Below are 17,772 nucleotides of genomic sequence, written 5' to 3'. Positions count from 1 at the left end.
AAAAAAAACTAAAAATACTGAACCGAACTTCAAAATTGCATCAGACAACACCATCCAAATTGAATTACATATGGTTTTCTTTAATTTCAGTTTCTATATATAAAACCAGATTGCCAAACCAAAACTAAACAAAATAAACTTGCTTCACCACCTCTAGAAATATGTAAATAATTGCTTTGGTTTAATTCTACGGCGGCAAAAGCTGCTAACCGAATATTCAACGAGGATATAACACAGTGATCGATGTATCATCAACAGATCGATATGAATCAAGCGGATCTTTTTGAGGTCTACTATGCACGACAAAACCCGGTTGCCGAGGCACTGGTAAAGTCACAGTATTACTAGTGGGCATCACAAAAATTGTTGAAAATGTCGGACGTTCTGCAGGATCTTCTTGAACACATACAAGACCGATATAAATGCACTGAACCACTTCACTCTTTTGACAATTATCTAGGATAATTGGATCCACAAGGTCTAAAGCATTTCCATTGCTCCAAAGCTTCCAAGCCTAAAAATCAATCAATCAATATTTTTTTTTGTAACCACTGCTTATTGTAAGAGAGCAAATAAAAAAAACTTTATTGCCTTAAAACTTACATAAGTAACCAAGTCAAGTTCTGCGTCTGTCTCGTAGAAGCTGTTGTTCTTCCTACCGCTAATAATCTCAAGAAGTAACACTCCAAAGCTATAGACATCAGATTTCATTGAGTACTGGCCATCAATCGCATATTCAGGAGACATGTAACCGCTGGAATCCACAACAAAAGACATGTATTGGCAAATATTTGACACACTTCAACTTATGAGAAGTTAAGTAGAAGACTTACAAAGTACCAACTATTCTGCTTGTGTTCTCTTGGGTTTGATCCATTCCAAAGATTCTTGCCATTCCAAAATCAGCTATTTTGGGATTCATATCCGCATCTAGGAGAACATTACTTGCTTTGAGGTCACGATGTATGATTGTGAGCCGTGAATCTTGGTGAAGATATAGAATCCCTCGAGTAATCCCTCCAATAATCTTGTATCGTTGAGTCCAGTCTAGCTGACCTTTCTTTTTCTCGTCTGTGTGCGCAACAATAACAACCAGGTTCTTATAATTAGAGTTAAATCAGAAGATTTGCAACCACACGTTTCAGCAATATGGCTAAAAAATCACTGACACAAAGCAATAAATGCAACTGACCAAAGAGGAAGTAATCAAGGCTTTTGTTGGGCACATACTCATAGACCAGTATCCTTTCTTCTCGTTCAATGGAAAATCCAAGAAGCCTAACAAGATTTCTGTGCTGAAGCTTTGCAACAACAACAACCTCGTTCTTGAACTCTGTTTCACCTTGTCCTGATGATTTTGACAGCCTCTTCACCGCAACTTCAGTCCCATTTGAAAATGTACCCTATTTGTTTTCATCAGCATCATCTCGTTAAACAAATGTGTTGACCCAAATTGTCAATAAAAAGTACACAACATTAGGCGCAGTTAAAGAATTAATACCAATAGTACCTTATAAACCTCACCAAATCCACCTTGACCAATCTTATTCTTTTCTGAATAATTATTTGTTGCAGCTTGTATTGTTCCATAATCAAGTTGCAGCAACTTTATGGTTTTTATATCATCTCCTGATGCACAGTAAAAGTCGTAGTAATCAGAAGAGAAAAAAAAAAGACTGGTCAATGAAACTAATCAAACACAATTCATTAAGACTACTTAATCCTTCGAATCTTTACCATAAAAGGCTGGAGCAATATTAGAAGTCTTCTTTGTCCTCTTTGCAAAGAAACAATAACCAGCTAGGAATAGTAGAACAACCACTATAATAGGCACAACAATGGCTGCCACTAGCACACTTGAATTCCTACCTTTCCCTGCGTTTCAACAATTATTTTCTTGAGATCGGATTAGGGAGAGGGCCAGAAAAAAAAAAAAAAAAAAAAAAAAGAATAGAGGAAATTGAAGAAAGAGAGTTCACCAGGAGGTGGTGCTTGTTGTTGTGGTGGTGTTCTTACGAGCGTTTCATTGAAGAACGCGTAAAGCTCGTACCTTGAATTACAACTAGGCAAATGAAGTCTCGCTCCAATTCTGTTAAGACGCATCCCATTTGTTAGGGGTGGATCCAACCCCAACAAAAGGGCCCGGCCCAGGAAAAAGCCCAAAATATCCCTTTCAAGAGAAGAGGGTATTATGGTATTTTTCCTAGACGAACCGACACGATTCCCTATAAATACGGACGTACGGCCTGAAGAAAAGGAGATCGTGAAAAAGGCAACTGAATTCGTACAGCAAAAACCAGAGCTCAGCTCGTTCAAGAAAAAGTCAACGTTTGCAAGCCTATAGCTCGGAGAGTCGACGAGCTATCAGCCCGTCACTTACTTTGTCTGTAACTCGTTTACATTGTGTTGTAACCCGTCCTTTAGTGCCTCGGCACCGATATAATAAAGAGAACTTCGACCCTCCCTTGACCGAACTAAATATTCTAATTGTGACCAAAAGGGACATCAACAATTTGGCGCGCCAGGTAGGGGGACGACAAGTCAAAGTTTTCTGAAAAATTGAAGAACGGACCTACACCAACTAAACGAGATGACGATAGTTGACAAGGAAAGAAGCAAAGACGCAAGCTCGTCGGGGGGAACAGTCACCCCGGCGACGGATCAAGCGGAGCAGATAGTCCTTCCCACGCCAGACGCTCCAAGGAAAGTTGTGACGGTAGAAAGCCCAGAAACGTTCGTCATAGCTACAAATTTGACGACCCCAGCGACCGCAGAGGCACCACAGGCGCCGACACAACTCTCTCTGCTCAATAACCAGCCCGTCTCTAGCATAGACGAGCTTTTTCGAGGAATCTTAACGCGCCTCGACCAGCAAGAAGAGCGAACAAACAACCGTTTGGATGCGCTCACTGCGGCGCAGCTCAATTCGCAAGACGAAATCAATCATCTCCACAACGTTCGGCTCACCCCAAGGAACTTCACCTCAGCAAGGACAACGCCAGGGCCGTATGTACAGACCGGAGGATTAGAGCGCAATCCCGTCCAGCGCCTTGCCGAGCAGGGTACCGAAGTGGCAGATCGAACGAAGGATGCCGAGCTAACAGCAATGAAACAACAAATGAAAGAAATGGCCGCGATGATCCAGAAAGCGACGGATAAGGCACCCGAAGTCGGACTCATGCTCGAGGCAACACAGCGAACTCCATTCTCCCAACGACTCGCTACAACAGCGGTCAAACGAGCGGTCAAACCAAGGTTGGGGCATTACGATGGAACGGTCGACCCACGAGACTTCTTGCTCACCTTTGGCGTGGCCCTCGGCCCATTGCAGTTCAGCCCGGCAGAATACGACGCAGGAGCTTGTCAAGTTTTCGCCGAACATTTGACGGGGACCGCCTTGAGTTGGTTCTCGAGGCTACCACCAGGATCAATCGACAGCATCAGGGAGCTGATAACTGAGTTTCTGAAGCAGTTCTCTGTTTTAATTGAGGACAAGAATTCCCACGCCGACTTATATGCCTTAACCCAGCACAAGGGGGAATCGCTTCGGTCCTTTATTGGACGATTCAAGGAGATTTATGTCAACATCTCAATCCCCGATGCGGCCGCAATCGTTGCGCTCCGAAACGCGCTATGGTATGAATCTCGATTCAAGGAGGAATTATCTTTGACACATGTCGAGACCGTGGCCGAGGCATTACTCCGAGCTGCAAAGCACATTGGGCTCGAAGAAGAGAAAGCTATCAACGCCAAGAAGTATTCCTCGGAGGCAAGTGCAATAACCAGACAGCCTATAGCCGTAGCTCCAAAAGTCGAGCCACGGCAGCACTTCACCAAGAACCAAGATCGAACTCGCCGAACCTTTGCAATCGGCGAAAATAAGTATATCCGGAAAGAAGGAGCTGAAAATAGCGCGACCTCGTATTGTGTCTACCATCAGAGTAATACCCACTCGACAGACGAATGTCATTACCTCCAGAGGATTCTGATGGAACGATACAAGAAAGGCGCAATAGTCGTCGAGCCGGACAGAAGCAAGACAGTCCGACCTGGACGACATGATGCCAAGCGCGCTGAAAATATCGCTCGAAAGTTCGTCAAAGATTCAAAGATATTAGCCGACCAGAGTGAAGACGAGATGGAAATACCAAACCTACTAGCTGAGCGACGAGAGGACAGCGGTCGCGACAAACGACCGCATACAGACCGTAAGCCTGATCAACGTCTCCCGACTATAAGACGAATCAATATGATAATGGGTGGACTAGCCGGATGTAACGATTCGGTTAGAGCGATCAGAGATTATACTAAGAAAGCCGAAATGACGAAGTCTTGGCCGTCGCGATTCGAGGCTGAAAGTATGCCAATCACCTTTGACGGAAAAGACCTGGAAGGTTTGGACCTACCGCACAACGACCCGTTGGTCGTCGAGCTCTTGATCGGTGAAAGCGAGGTGACGAGAATATTGATCGACACTGGAAGCTCGGTCAACGTCATCTTCAGAGACGTCTTGGCAAAAATGGAAATCGGCGAGCGGGACATTATGCCAGAATGTCACTCTTTGACGGGTTTCGACGGGGATCACCTTATGTCCGTCGGCACAATTACTTTGCCGATCTTCGTTGCAGGGATAGCCAGGTATTTCCGTTTCGCAGTCATCGACAAGCCGACAATCTACAACGTCATCCTCGGCACCCCGTGGATCCACAAGATGAAAGCCGTCCCATCAACGTATCATCAGTGCGTTAAATTCCCAACTTCAAAAGGGGTGTACACGTTGCGCGGCAACCAGCAAACCGCACGAGCCTGTTTTCTGATCGAGCATAAGCTTCGCACCGGAAAGAAATTATAGCAATCAAAGCAGCGAGTCGGCGACAACAGTACATCGCCGACAGACGGAAAGCCGACTGCTGTCCAACAAGGCGTTGCCGCGGTCGAGGAGGTGAGCTTAGACGAGAACGACAGGAAGCGATGCGTGAATATCGGCACAGAAATAACATCCGCCATGCGAGACGAGTTAATACTTTTCCTCAAAACCAACATCTCAACGTTCGCATGGAGCGTGACTGATATGAAAGGAATCGACCCAAACGTCACGACCCACGAGCTTAATGCCGACCCAACGCATAAGCCGATCAAACAGAAACGGCGCAAGTTAGGCCCTGAACGGTCGCAAGCAGTAAACGATGAAGTCGACAAACTCCTTGGTGCCGGGTCAATCGTGGAGGTAAAATATCCAGAGTGGCTAGCCAATCCGGTAGTCGTCAAAAAGAAGAATGGAAAGTGGCGAGTTTGCGTCGATTTTACCGATCTTAACAAGGCCTGCCCAAAGGATAGTTTCCCACTGCCAAGAATCGATCAGCTCGTCGAAGCAACTGCGGGCAACGAGCTGTTAACCTTCATGGATGCATTCTCCGGTTACAACCAGATTCTGATGCACAAGGACGACCAGGAGAAAACATCATTCATCACGGACAGAGGGACGTACTGCTACAAGGTCATGCCCTTTGGTCTAAAAAACGCAGGAGCGACGTATCAACGGCTAGTCAACAAGATGTTTGCCGAGCAGCTCGGCCGGACTATGGAGGTCTATATTGACGATATGCTCGTCAAATCACAGCATGCCAAGGATCATATTACTCACCTGCGACAATGCTTCGACACCCTTAACAAGTACGGGATGAAGCTAAACCCGGCCAAATGCACATTTGCAGTAAAATCCGGCGAATTCCTTGGGTACCTGGTAACCAGACGAGGCATCGAGGCGAACCCGAAGCAAATTAAGGCGATCATCGATCTACCACAACCAAAGAACGCCAGAGAAGTACAGCGGTTAACTGGACGAATCGCTGCTCTAAACCGCTTTATATCCAGATCGACCGACAAGTGTCTACCATTTTACCAGCTTCTCAAAACAAAGGGCAAGTTCGAGTGGACTGACGCCTGTCATAGCGCGTTCAACGAGCTAAAAAATTATTTATCGACCCCACCAATCTTAGCAAAGCCGGAGCTAGGCGAAATCTTATTTCTCTATATCGCTGTCTCGGAGTCGGCCGTCAGTGGTGTACTCGTTAAAGACGACCGAGGCGAGCAACGGCCCATCTTTTATATAAGTAAATCACTTGACGACGCGGAAACTCGCTACCCAACAGTTGAAAAGGTCGCCTTGGCAGTAGTCACGTCGGCAAGAAAGCTCCGACCGTATTTCCAGTCACATACTGTCGCTGTCCTGTCCAACCAACCTTTACGATCTATATTGCACAGCCCGAACCAATCGGGTCGACTAACGAAGTGGGCGATTGAACTTAGTGAATACGATATCGAGTATCGTACTCGGCCGGCTGCAAAGTCCCAGGTACTCGCCGATTTCTTGATCGAGCTGCCGTTTGGGGAGGCCGAACCAACACCTGTCGACCCGTCAGATGACCGATGGACCTTGCACGTGGACGGAGCGTCCTCTCATCTTGGATCGGGCATAGGGATTCGATTGACTTCGCCGACCGGAGAAATTTTGGAGCAATCCTTCCGCCTTCGATTCCAAGCAACCAACAACGTCGCCGAATACGAAGCACTTATCGCCGGTCTTAAGCTCGCTAACGGAATGCAGATTAAGCGGATACGGGCTTTTTGCGATTCCCAGCTTGTCGCCAACCAGTTCAGCGGCGAGTACGACACCAAGAGCGAACCTATGGCCGCCTACCTTAGTGTCGTAAAGATTTTGTCAAAGCGCTTTGACGAATTCGAACTCGTCAAAATTCCCAGAGGAGACAATGCTCCGGCCGACGCTTTGGCAGCACTCGCCTCAACATCGGATCCCGATCTTCGGCGAATCATCCCGGTAGAAAGCATAGATACGCCGAGCATAAGTGAAAATTACGCCGAGACATGCCTCGCACTCCACCAACCAAATGAAATAAGGACGACTTATCGGTCGATGAGGTCAGGCCGAAGGTGCGAACCCGCATCTGGCAGCGACACGACGGATTGGCGGGTCGAAATCCGAGCATACCTAGCCGACGGTGACGTACCAACAGACAAATGGGCTAGACGAAGATTAAAAGCCAAGGCCGCCCACTACACTTTGATGAAAGACCATTTGCTCCGGTGGACGGCGGCAGGAGCCTTGTTGCTTTGCATACACGGCGACGACACCGAGCGTGTCATGATGGAAATGCACGAGGGAGCTGGAGGAAATCACTCAGGTGGCCGAGCCCTAGCACTACGAATCAGGAAGCATGGCCATTACTGGCCTACGATGATATCTGACTGTGAAAAGTTCGTCGCCAAGTGTGAAAAATGCCAGCGACACGCCCCCATTATTCATCAGCCGACCGAACTGCTACGAGCTGGAGTAGCCCCTTACCCTTTCATGCGCTGGGCAATGGACATCATCGGCCCATTACCAACTTCCAGACAAAAGCGATATATACTCGTCCTAACCGATTATTTCACTAAATGGGTCGAGGCTGAATCTTACGCAAATATCAAAGCAAGGGACGTCCAACTCTTCGTCTGGAAGTACGTAATCTGTCGTCACGGCCTCCCATACGAGATAATCACCGACAACGGCTCACAGTTCATCTCCCTGCAGTTCGAAAATTTTTGTGCAAGATGGCGAATCAAACTAAGCAAGTCGACGCCGAGGTATCCACAAGGGAACGGCCAGGCAGAAGCTACCAACAAAACCATACTCGATGGTCTTAAGAAAAGGCTAGATGCCAAGAAGGGCGCCTGGGCCGACGAGCTTGATGGAGTACTTTGGTCCTACCGGACGACCCCAAGGACGTCCACTAACCAAACCCCATTCTCTCTGGCTTACGGGATGGAAGCAATGGCACCGGCAGAGGTCGGCAGTTCGAGCCTCCGGCGGACAATGCTCGTTCAGAACACCGCGCTCAACAGTCAGATGCTCTTGGATAGGCTAGACGAGTTGGAGGAAGAACGAGACAAAGCACTCCTACGAATCCAGAACTATCAACTCGCCGCAGCTAAGTACTATAACAAAAAGGTCCATAATCGGCATTTTGACGAAGGTGATCTCGTCCTTCGCAAGGTCTTTGAGAATACCGCCGAACCGGATGCCGGGAAAATGGGAGCTAATTGGGAAGGTCCATATATAGTGTCTAAGGTCGTCCATCCCGGCGTGTACGAACTCTTAACCATGGGCGGCAAACCGGTGCCGAGGTCTTGGAATTCAATGCATCTCAAGCATTACTACTACTGAAAATCACCAAGCGAGCTCGGCTATGTGTAGCTCGTCCTTTCTATAAGTATGAATAAGCATGTAAATGTGAACTACGATCGGCTTGATCCCTCCTGATCGGGGGGTACGTAGGCAGTCCCATTCTACGGGACCCAACCGCCAGTAATATAAAATTTCTTTTTCAAAAAATATATCTCGTCATTTGCGAATCATTTTAGTTATTACCCTGGCCCGGTAATGACCCGACGTTCCGACGTATTATTCTAAGCCGAGTCGCACTCGCACTAAATGGGTAAGCCGACTATTAACGGTCGCCCCCGGTTACTTTAAGCCGAGTCCTAGCTCGCACTAAAAGGGTAAGCCGACCATCACGAGTCGCACTGTTTTCAAAAAAAAAAGTGAAAGAAGAATTCTCGAAAGTAACATGAAATTTTAACTTGTTTAAAAAAAAGAGAGAGAGGCGAAACAGTCTGATGCGGGTGCCGACCCCATTACGACACAAACCAAAAAAAAAAAAAAAGAACAAAAAAAAAAAAACAAAAGCAACAACAAACCAAAGACAAGTCATTCAATTCCTAGATCGGCGTTGGAAGGCACGTTCAATTCCAACCCGCCAATTGTCGTCTGCCAATAGCGGCACGACTCTTTCACATCCTTCAGCAGGTCCATCGGAATAGCCACACCTCGTCCAACCATGTCCTCGAGGTACGTACAAACCCCATCGACGCGACTACTTTCGCTAAAGTAGTGACTTGTGCTCTCCAACTGCCTCACATAACGGCGAAGCACGTCGATACGATCGCGACGAGCTTCGATCTCCTCCCGCTCCTCGAACGGCCTCCGACCAAGAGTGTCAAGGTCGCCCTGCTCAAGTGCGGGAACTACCACTTCCGCATATAGATCTTCGCGCCGGGTCCGCTCTTCCACCAACCGATCCCATCGCCACTTTGGGAAGAAGAGCCCTTCGTCGATCAGCGGTTCAAGACATTCCACAACCCCGTCAATACGACAGAAGTCGTAGTAACGTTCGAACGAACGACGGGTGGCAATGATGTAAGCCCTTAGCCGTTGAATGCGAGCGTTGTAATAGACGAGTTCCGATTGAATCACCTCGTCAGACCTAACGCCGAGCTGTTCCCGCGCCCTGCGTAACCACGCTGACCTAGTTGTCACCGGCATCAGAGCAACTTTCTTCTTCCTAAAAAAAAAAAAAAACAACAAACACAACGAACTCACCAAGACAGAAGTGAAGGAAAACACAGACTATTTATAGAACGGGGGCACAAGTTTCCAAACGGAAAGAGCATTAAATGAGATCAATAAATCCAATAAGCAACGCTTCGAAAATAAAGCATTAAATGAGACCCTCAATTAATGCCTCCAAAAGGACGAATAAAGTTTTCAAGGGAGCCGACCCCTATACACGGCGCATAAAGTACGAGGGAGCCGACCCCAAAACACGGCAAAAGAAAGATAGTACGAGGGAGCCAACCCCTCAACACGGCGACAACACTGATCACGAGACTAGACCAGCAACCGGAGACTCGCGCCCAGGAGTGGAAGGACGAGGTAACCCACCGGCAGAACAGTCCGGAACCTGCTCCTCGACTCCATGAGAAGGTTGGTCGGTGACTTGCGCCTCAACCCCATCTGAAGGACGGTCGTCAACCTGCTCCTGCTCGTCCAGTTCTTCGCCCCCGATCTCCCCACTCTCCGACCCTTCATCCCCGCCCTCATCAGTATGACCCTCCGTATTCCCGCTGATTGGGGAAGCGATTCAAGTCAGAATTGGGGGGAGAGGCCCGGCGAAAATCTGAGACAAGTCAAAATCAGCGTCGGAGATGTCTGGCAGATCAAACTCTTCAACCTCGTCCTTCAGCTGATTCATCACGGTCACGACCTGGCCCTTAAGCTCCTCATCAAGCAAGGAAATTCGACCCTCGGCGACGAGCGTCTCCAGCATTTGAACGTTCCCAACAGCTTGGTTGTATTCGAGGAATTTCTCCCGCGACGCTTCAACCACTTCGGCGTGGCTTTTATGCTTCGCTAAGAGCCTCTGCACATGACCGGCCACCTCATGAAAGGCATTGATTCGCTCATGGTGCCCATATTCATCACGCCGATCCCTGAGCCTTCTCGTCTCCGAGCTAAGGGTTAGCTTCAGACCATTGCAGGAAGCTTCGGACTCCTTAAGCTTCGTCGAAAGAGAATCCCGTTCTTTGATAAGCCCACTCCGGTGATGTTCGAGCTTGGCCACAAGGTCGCTAAGCCTCTGGTTGGACCGAACTGCATCCCCCAATTGAGCCTCGAGGCGCTCAATCCTCTCATTCGACGCCCCTGAACGTTCCAGGTCTCGAACACGACGTTCGTAGCGGGTAGCCATGCGGTTAATACGCGCAATAAACTTTTTTAAAAAAAAAAAGAAGAGAAGAAAAGGATTAAAATACACTTAAGGAAGATCTGCGAAGCGAATTGATTTAACTGACGAACCTCAAAAGACGCTTGAGCAACTTCGGTGACAGCATCGGACTCTTTCATCCTTTCAACAGAGGAGAGACGACCTTCGCCGTAATGAATCTTTCGAAACAACTCGGCACAAGACTGCGAGTCAGACGGAAAGGGACGAGCTCCAGATGAATGGGCAAAATCCCAGCTGAAGTCGACCGACTTCGACTTCTTTAGCGGGACAGATGGCTCTTGTTCAGGGCCATCTTTCCTTTTCTGTGACCTTTGTGGAGGGTCGGCAATGCGACCAGGAGTCCCGTCCACCTTCCTCCTTGGGAGCGTCTCTTCAGGGCCAGTATGGCGGTTAGGCGGGGGAGACCTTTGACGGGTTTCCACAGCTCGACGAGGGGAAGGGGGGACCTTTTTGGACGATCCTGCAGCTGGGGGATCGGAACCTCGACGAACATCCTGTCGGGGAGCCGACCGAGACGACGGCTCTGGAGCTTGGCGATAGCGAGCGGATGCATTAGGAACGTTCAAATTCAGTTTCCCCATAGTCTCAGCTAAAATAAAAAAAATATAATGGGGACAATATCAAAACAAAGCTCGCAACGTATATATGTACAACCAAAAAAAAAAAAAGGAAGGAAATAGTACCCCTTGGTCTTCGGCTAGATGCTGACTTCCTCGGACGATCCTTTCTACCCTCGGTTCCCGGCCAAACGAATGGGCAGCGGAGCTTAATCGCGTCTATTTCAGCTCGGAAAGAAGAAGGGTATGGAAGCAAACACCTCGGAATAACAACTGAAAAAAAAAAAAAGGGGGGGGGAGAGGTTTTAAAAAAAAAACAAAGGAAGGAAGTGAAGATAACTAATCAAGAAGGGTCGGCTACCGGGTGAAGGGTTCCACCCAGAAAACCAAGGGATCGACGGATCCTCCATAACCCCCGCGGCAACTTCCAAAAAGAAATATGAGCCTTTCCAGTTATACGTTTTACCCTTGGCACCCTCGACGAGCGTCGTCTTCTTTCCCGAGGCTACGTAATAAAGCCCGGGAGCCTTCTCCCGACTCGACGGATTCAGACACGTCAACTCTTCGAAGTGATCACAAGTGAGCTTGACCCCTGCAGCCTCGGCCATGATCGAAAGTCCGACAGCATTTCGAAAGGTCGCCGGGGCAAATTGGGAAATAGCCGCCTTTCGACGAGTAAAATACGTCATCAAAAAAGACGGAAGAGGAAAGGTGAGTCCGCACTCGGTGAAGTATTTCTCTGAAAGACAAATAAAACCGGAAGGAGCATCCCAGGGACGTTGAAAGGCGTTCGGAATCAAGATCTTCGGTTTCGTGTTCAGTTTCCTGGGACGATCCGCAACAACTGTCACATCAACTTTTAATTTCCCGATACGAAGTGCGTCAACTGCCGCATCAATTTTTATCGACGTCGCCGGCATATGATTGAAGAGATTCACGGTCGGCAAAGGGACATCGTCCAAATTAGGAGAAGACAAGCCATCATTCATAGGCTCGTCTATCAGGGAAGGAATCTTGAAAGTAAGCCCAGAAGAGCTAGGGACTGCAGATCCGGGAGCAAGACGACGCTTTATCTCTTCGAATTGAGCCGCATCTGAATCCGTCGAAGACGAGTCAGAGGATCTTGGAGAACGAGTTCGACGGCGAACAGACCTGGTAGAGCCGCTAGATTCAGAAGTCGTCGCTCGTCGAAGGTGACTTCCGGCAGAGGGATTGGACGACGCGGATCGAGGGGAATTCATAATAAAGGAAAAACGACGACACGCTAAAAGCAATATAACGACGAGATAGAAGAATGAAAAATACCTGAACGACGGAAGCACCAAAAACACGAGAAGAAGATAACAAGGGACATCGAGGAAGCGATATTTATAGGGGGGAAAGAAGAATCCAGAAACGCCATCATTGCAGCACGCGCTTCATGACGATCCAACTTCCGGATTTCACGCGCTCCAAGCACCGAACGCGACGATTCGACCCTAAACGTCGGAAACTGCACCTTCACGCGCTATTCTCCCACGCGCAGTCCTTCGCCTAAAGACTACGAACTAGAGGCGAGGGGGGGGGACTATTGTTAGGGGTGGATCCAACCCCAACAAAAGGGCCCGGCCCAGGAAAAAGCCCAAAATATCCCTTTCAAGAGAAGAGGGTATTATGGTATTTTTCCTAGACGAACCGACACGATTCCCTATAAATATGGACGTACGGCCTGAAGAAAAGGAGATCGTGAAAAAGGCAACTGAATTCGTACAGCAAAAACCAGAGCTCAGCTCGTTCAAGAAAAAGTCAACGTTTGCAAGCCTATAGCTCGGAGAGTCGACGAGCTATCAGCCCGTCACTTACTTTGTCTGTAACTCGTTTACATTGTGTTGTAACCCGTCCTTTAGTGCCTCGGCACCGATATAATAAAGAGAACTTCGACCCTCCCTTGACCGAACTAAATATTCTAATTGTGACCAAAAGGGACATCAACACCATTAATGGTTTCTTGCAAACAGCTCAAGCAGTCTATTCTTCTAAGATCAGGAGTGCACTGAACCATGCCGTACAAAGTCTGGAGTGCGGTCCAATTAGCACTTATCGTAGAGAACTTTCTAGGACTATTAGCTGCTTCGACGGCAGCTTGGTTCATCGTGGACCACACGAAACCTTCGTACCGGTCTACTTGGTTGGTTGAAATATTGGCGTTCAACATCCTCCATTTCCACTCAATATTAGCATTCACGGTCGATAGAATATTCTGGTCAGAGTATCTGAGCATGCAGGCCTCGTAGTACAGCACGGCTTCTTTTTCATTCGGACAACGACTAAGTATGTCGTTGACGGAAAAGGCTACGCAGTTACGGCAAGCCTCTGGCGTGACGTCTCCCTGACATAGGAAAAGCCCTGTGACTTTGTCGGGGTCTTGTCCCGCCGTGGCGGTTTGGAATCCGGTGGAGTAGGAAGCGTTGGGGGAAGAGAGAGAGGACAAAAGGGTTTTGAGATTGGTGAAGTAAGTGCTGTTTCTTGAATACGTTGTTGTATTTGAACAAACATTTTTTGATTGAGCTGAGACTCTGAAGCTAGTGAGGAAGGAGAAAAGGAAAAGGAAGATGAAAGATGCACGAGAAGACATGATTGTTTTTTTTTTACTCAGATCAGGAAGCTTCCATTTATATAATGAATTATATTTTTTCTTCTCTTTAAAAACAGAGGATGGGTTGTGACGTTGTGTTGTCGATGAGTTGATGACAAGAAGTTAAATTAAAGTCAAAGTAAACCATTCAGGTCTTTTTGAATTTGAAGACACATTCAGGTCTTCACGATTCTTATCTCTTTGATATTTTTGTAGTTATGTGTCCATTCTTTTGGAATAGTCAAAATGCCAACAATTTTATGTGATAGACAAATACAAAAAAAAGGTCAAAAAATAAATAATAATGAGAAATGAGAACGTTCATGTATCACTATCATAGTGATTTATAAGCAAATACACTAAATGTAAAGAAAATACCACACATACTAATGGAACCGGTATGACTCATGCATCACTTGATGTATTGATTTAAGATTTTCATAACAGAGAACTCATATTACAAATTTAGAAATGATAGAAAGAGTGTACTGTACATGAATTTTGATCGAGTATGCTGTATGTATATCATAATAAAAGTGATATTCCTGCAACATGGTTTACGTCACAATCATCTCAATGAACTTCAACGAGGATCCACATCTGAAACCGTTACATCATTGACAGTATGAGAATTGGACCCTATCATAGACTGCCTCAACTCTATGCACTCCGGTACTCGTTCTTGGTTGCTTCCATTTGGAAACAAGAATCCAGGTGGATTAGGAGTAGGTAAAAGGTGGGTATTGCTAGTTAGCATCAACATGATCGTCGACAACTTGGGACGATCTTGTGGTTCTTTTTGGACACACAAGAGCGCAATGTGGATGCATCGTGTCACTTCGTTGGTTTGAATATTCTCTGAGATGGTTGGATCTACAATTTCTAATGGTGACCCGTTTCTCCACAACCTCCAAACCTGTAACAATATTATACCATCACTCAAGAATTCGATAATAAGATAAGATTATATTCTTGGTTTAGTTATTTGATCATCAGTCAAGAACTTGTTTCTTCTATTGAACTCACATATGTGACTAAATTCTCAGCTGTAGTATCTGACTCGTTGGAGAATATGTTATGTCGACCACATATAATCTCAAGAACTAAGACTCCAAAACTAAAGACATCAGATTTTGTTGAGAATACGCCTCGCGTCACGTATTCCGGGGATATGTAACCGCTACAAGAGTAAAACACATGAAATATTAAGTATGTTACTGACCCCTATCAGTACATAGATCATATCAAGAGTAATGCACATATACCGTGTCCCAACTATTCTGTTTGTATTAGCTCCACTTTGGTCCATCCCAAAAATTCTTGCCATTCCAAAATCAGCAATTTTCGGGTTCATATCAGCATCAAGGAGAACGTTGCTGGCTTTGAGGTCCCGATGTATGATTGTTACCCGTGAATCTTGATGAAGGTATAATACTCCTCTAGCGATACCCCGGATAATGTTGTACCGCTTTGTCCAATCTAACTGTCCTTGCTTTCTAGGGTCTGCACATACAAAAGGAGTTATTGGCTATTTTAGATTACTAATACAGAAGCATATCAAAATATCATGATATATGCTAATTACACATACCAAAGAGGAAGTAATCGAGGCTCCTGTTGGGGACAAACTCGTAAACAAGTATCTTTTCTTCTCCTTCAAGACAAAACCCTAGAAGCCTAACAAGATTTCTATGCTGGAGTTTTGCAACAACAACAACCTCGTTCTTAAACTCTACTGCACCTTGTGCTGATTCTTTGGATAGCCTCTTCACTGCAACTTCTGTTCCATTAGGCAACGTACCCTACAAATTACATCAAAGAGTCTTACTTTGATTTTGTAGTTCCATGTTTTATCAAGTGATGAGGCAAGAAAGCTACAGATATGACACCTTGTAAACTTCGCCGAATCCACCTTGACCAAGCTTGTTACTCCTTGCAAAGTTGTTTGTTGCAGCTTCAATTATCTTAAAATCTATTTGCAGGGAGTGTACAGTTATACCAGCTGCAATTCAAATTGTAGATATCATATCACCAACAAAACTAAGGGGGGCAAAAGAAAATTTTAAGACCAACACTCACATTGATCAAAACCAAATTGCTGATTTGTTTTCCTCCTTGATAAATATACAAAAGAACCTCGAGCACGCAGTACTAAGAAGATGATGACCATCAAGACGACTACTACAATAGAAACCACAATTGCCACTAAAGCTCCGGTTGAGATTTTCCCACTATCTGCGGAATGTGGAATATCACCTTTGTCAGGTTGCTGCAGAGGAGGAGAAGGAGCCACCATAATATCACTAAAAGCATTGGAGAATGTTTTCAAATCCCAACGAAAATAGCAGCTTGGCCGCATAACAGTGCCTCCTTGCTTCTGAGAACAGCATAACTGATAGTCATTTGTGCTTTCTTGGAGACAACTTTTACAATCATCAGAAGAAAGATCAGGCGTGCATTGCATCAATGCGTATATATTCTCGGAAGCTGACACGGCTGAAATTGGAGCATTGTAATAATTATTACTAGACGATGGTGTGCTTTTTGCTGTGGAGGCTGCATTAATCATACGAAAGATTACTCCGTTATATATTTCTCTCAATTGGTTTAGATTTGAGTTGATATCTTCATTGTTGCTGACCAGTAAAGACGGTTCCATATCTGCAGATCCAGAGAAGGAAGTGTTGGAGTAGCGCACATGACAAAGCGTGGGCTCACCGTGCCATGAATAAGCTTCTGTTTGATTAGGACACCTCTGTATCAATCCATCAGACGCTTTCTTGATACAATTAGAACAGTCATCAGGAGCTGACCCTGGGATGCACATCCCTATTGCGTAGACTCGATTCTGTTCTCGTCCGATGGAACCATTGTAGAAGAAGCCGGCTTGAGCCGTGACATTAGAAGGAAGAGAAGAGAGGATGAGACGGCGGTTTGCGTCGTATGTACTGTTGGGTCTGAAATTCCCACTGTTCATACATGTTTGTGCGGGAACTGAAGAAATATTGAAGCTTACGATGAGGAAAAAACAGAGGATACTCTGTTTCATATTTCCTTAAAGATTTTAACAGAAGCAAAAAAAAAAAAAATCTTTGTATCTGTCAGTTTCTTACGGGTGTAAACAGCAGATGGAGGTTTCTCTCCGAAATATCATGTGTTGAATTCGTCAAACTGATAACAGTGGTCATTAAACCTGCATACACACACGGTAGGTCATACTACAAGCTACCAAGGATGAGTCAAGCATAAGAAGTTGGGACTTGTCCAAAGACTTTTGCAATTATTTGAATAAGACATATGGCACAAAGACTAACACGTATGTGGGATTAAGAAAACAAAAGATTCGCAATGAGAAAAGCCAAAACATTTGACCAAGTCTAGATAGAGAAAGCTAGAGGGGAACCACACAATCAAAAAGGAGAAGACGAAATAAAGACAAAATACGACCAACACATCAATATCTAAGGAAGAGCAATCTAAATCCTGGAGGCTGGAGCGCTAATGGAACCAAAATGTCAAACCCTAATCCCCAAAACTGAATGAGGACTGAGGAGAAACAGAGGAGTAGTCAAAAGTGATTTGGAAACGATAAAAGGAAACCATAAGTTTTCGGTTTATATGATATCGGTTTAGTAAATTAACAATCATATCAAACAGAGTAGACAATAATGTCTCCTACGTTGACTTATTTACAATTTTTAAATCGAGCCGTAGTAAACAAGAAAAACATTTGTTGGAGTTACATGCTCTCTTCCTATTTTTGTAAAAGTCTCCAAATTTATTCTCCATTCTTTATGAATCGTCATTGCCTCGTCACCTAGTCAAAAATAAACAAATTTGACTAGTAAAATGATGGTCAGACAAATGAGAATTCTTTTTCTTTTTTCTTAAAATTTCTGGTATTATACAAATGAGAATTCATATCTGGTGTAAAGAAATTTTAACGCTACTATAGTTTTCGTTTTTGAATCTTGAATCA

The 17,772-nt window shown here is 45.7% G+C and overlaps 3 protein-coding genes across 7 annotated transcripts; all 3 read right to left on the bottom strand.

The window, feature by feature from the left end:
* Positions 1 to 15: 15 nt before the first annotated feature.
* LOC147930326 (cysteine-rich receptor-like protein kinase 15) lies at positions 16 to 13,871 on the bottom strand. 2 transcript variants are annotated; one of them, XR_015575524.1, is made up of 8 exons: positions 13,158 to 13,871; positions 1,980 to 2,109; positions 1,738 to 1,875; positions 1,511 to 1,629; positions 1,231 to 1,403; positions 834 to 1,071; positions 604 to 754; positions 16 to 514 (listed from the first exon to the last, which is right to left on the bottom strand). XR_015575524.1 is itself a non-coding variant. In XM_087479827.1 (8 exons), the coding sequence occupies exons 1-8, from the start codon at positions 13,791 to 13,793 to the stop codon at positions 218 to 220; spliced, it is 1,920 nt and encodes a 639-aa protein (XP_087335953.1). In that variant the 5' UTR covers positions 13,794 to 13,870; the 3' UTR covers positions 16 to 217. The 2 variants fall into 2 exon arrangements, 1 of the variants encoding a protein (XP_087335953.1); XM_087479827.1 differs by having other exon boundaries at positions 1,193 to 1,403; positions 13,158 to 13,870.
* On the bottom strand, positions 9,551 to 13,802 carry LOC147930327 (uncharacterized). 2 transcript variants are annotated; one of them, XM_087479823.1, is made up of 4 exons: positions 11,541 to 13,802; positions 11,306 to 11,452; positions 10,694 to 11,211; positions 9,551 to 10,607 (listed from the first exon to the last, which is right to left on the bottom strand). In XM_087479823.1, the coding sequence occupies exons 1-4, from the start codon at positions 12,418 to 12,420 to the stop codon at positions 9,981 to 9,983; spliced, it is 2,172 nt and encodes a 723-aa protein (XP_087335949.1). In that variant the 5' UTR covers positions 12,421 to 13,802; the 3' UTR covers positions 9,551 to 9,980. The 2 variants fall into 2 exon arrangements, with proteins under 2 accessions (XP_087335949.1, XP_087335950.1); XM_087479824.1 differs by having other exon boundaries at positions 12,485 to 13,159.
* A 323-nt stretch (positions 13,872 to 14,194) lies between the features above and the next one.
* On the bottom strand, positions 14,195 to 17,380 carry LOC104731151 (cysteine-rich receptor-like protein kinase 14). Of its 3 annotated transcripts, XM_087479826.1 has the most exons (7): positions 16,435 to 16,976; positions 15,873 to 16,349; positions 15,683 to 15,795; positions 15,385 to 15,595; positions 15,059 to 15,296; positions 14,820 to 14,973; positions 14,195 to 14,709 (listed from the first exon to the last, which is right to left on the bottom strand). In XM_087479826.1, exons 2-7 carry the CDS (start codon positions 16,255 to 16,257, stop codon positions 14,377 to 14,379), a joined length of 1,434 nt encoding a protein of 477 aa, XP_087335952.1. In that variant the 5' UTR covers positions 16,258 to 16,349; positions 16,435 to 16,976; the 3' UTR covers positions 14,195 to 14,376. The 3 variants fall into 3 exon arrangements, with proteins under 3 accessions (XP_087335952.1, XP_010448731.3, XP_087335951.1); XM_010450429.3 differs by having other exon boundaries at positions 15,873 to 17,380; XM_087479825.1 differs by lacking the exon at positions 14,820 to 14,973 and having other exon boundaries at positions 15,873 to 17,010.
* Positions 17,381 to 17,772: the final 392 nt, after the last annotated feature.

Source organism: Camelina sativa, chromosome 12 (genome assembly GCF_030686135.1).
Source record: "Camelina sativa cultivar CO46 ecotype springtype chromosome 12, ASM3068613v1".
Taxonomy (NCBI): domain Eukaryota; kingdom Viridiplantae; phylum Streptophyta; class Magnoliopsida; order Brassicales; family Brassicaceae; genus Camelina; species Camelina sativa.
This window is presented reverse-complemented; position numbering and strand designations above follow the sequence as displayed.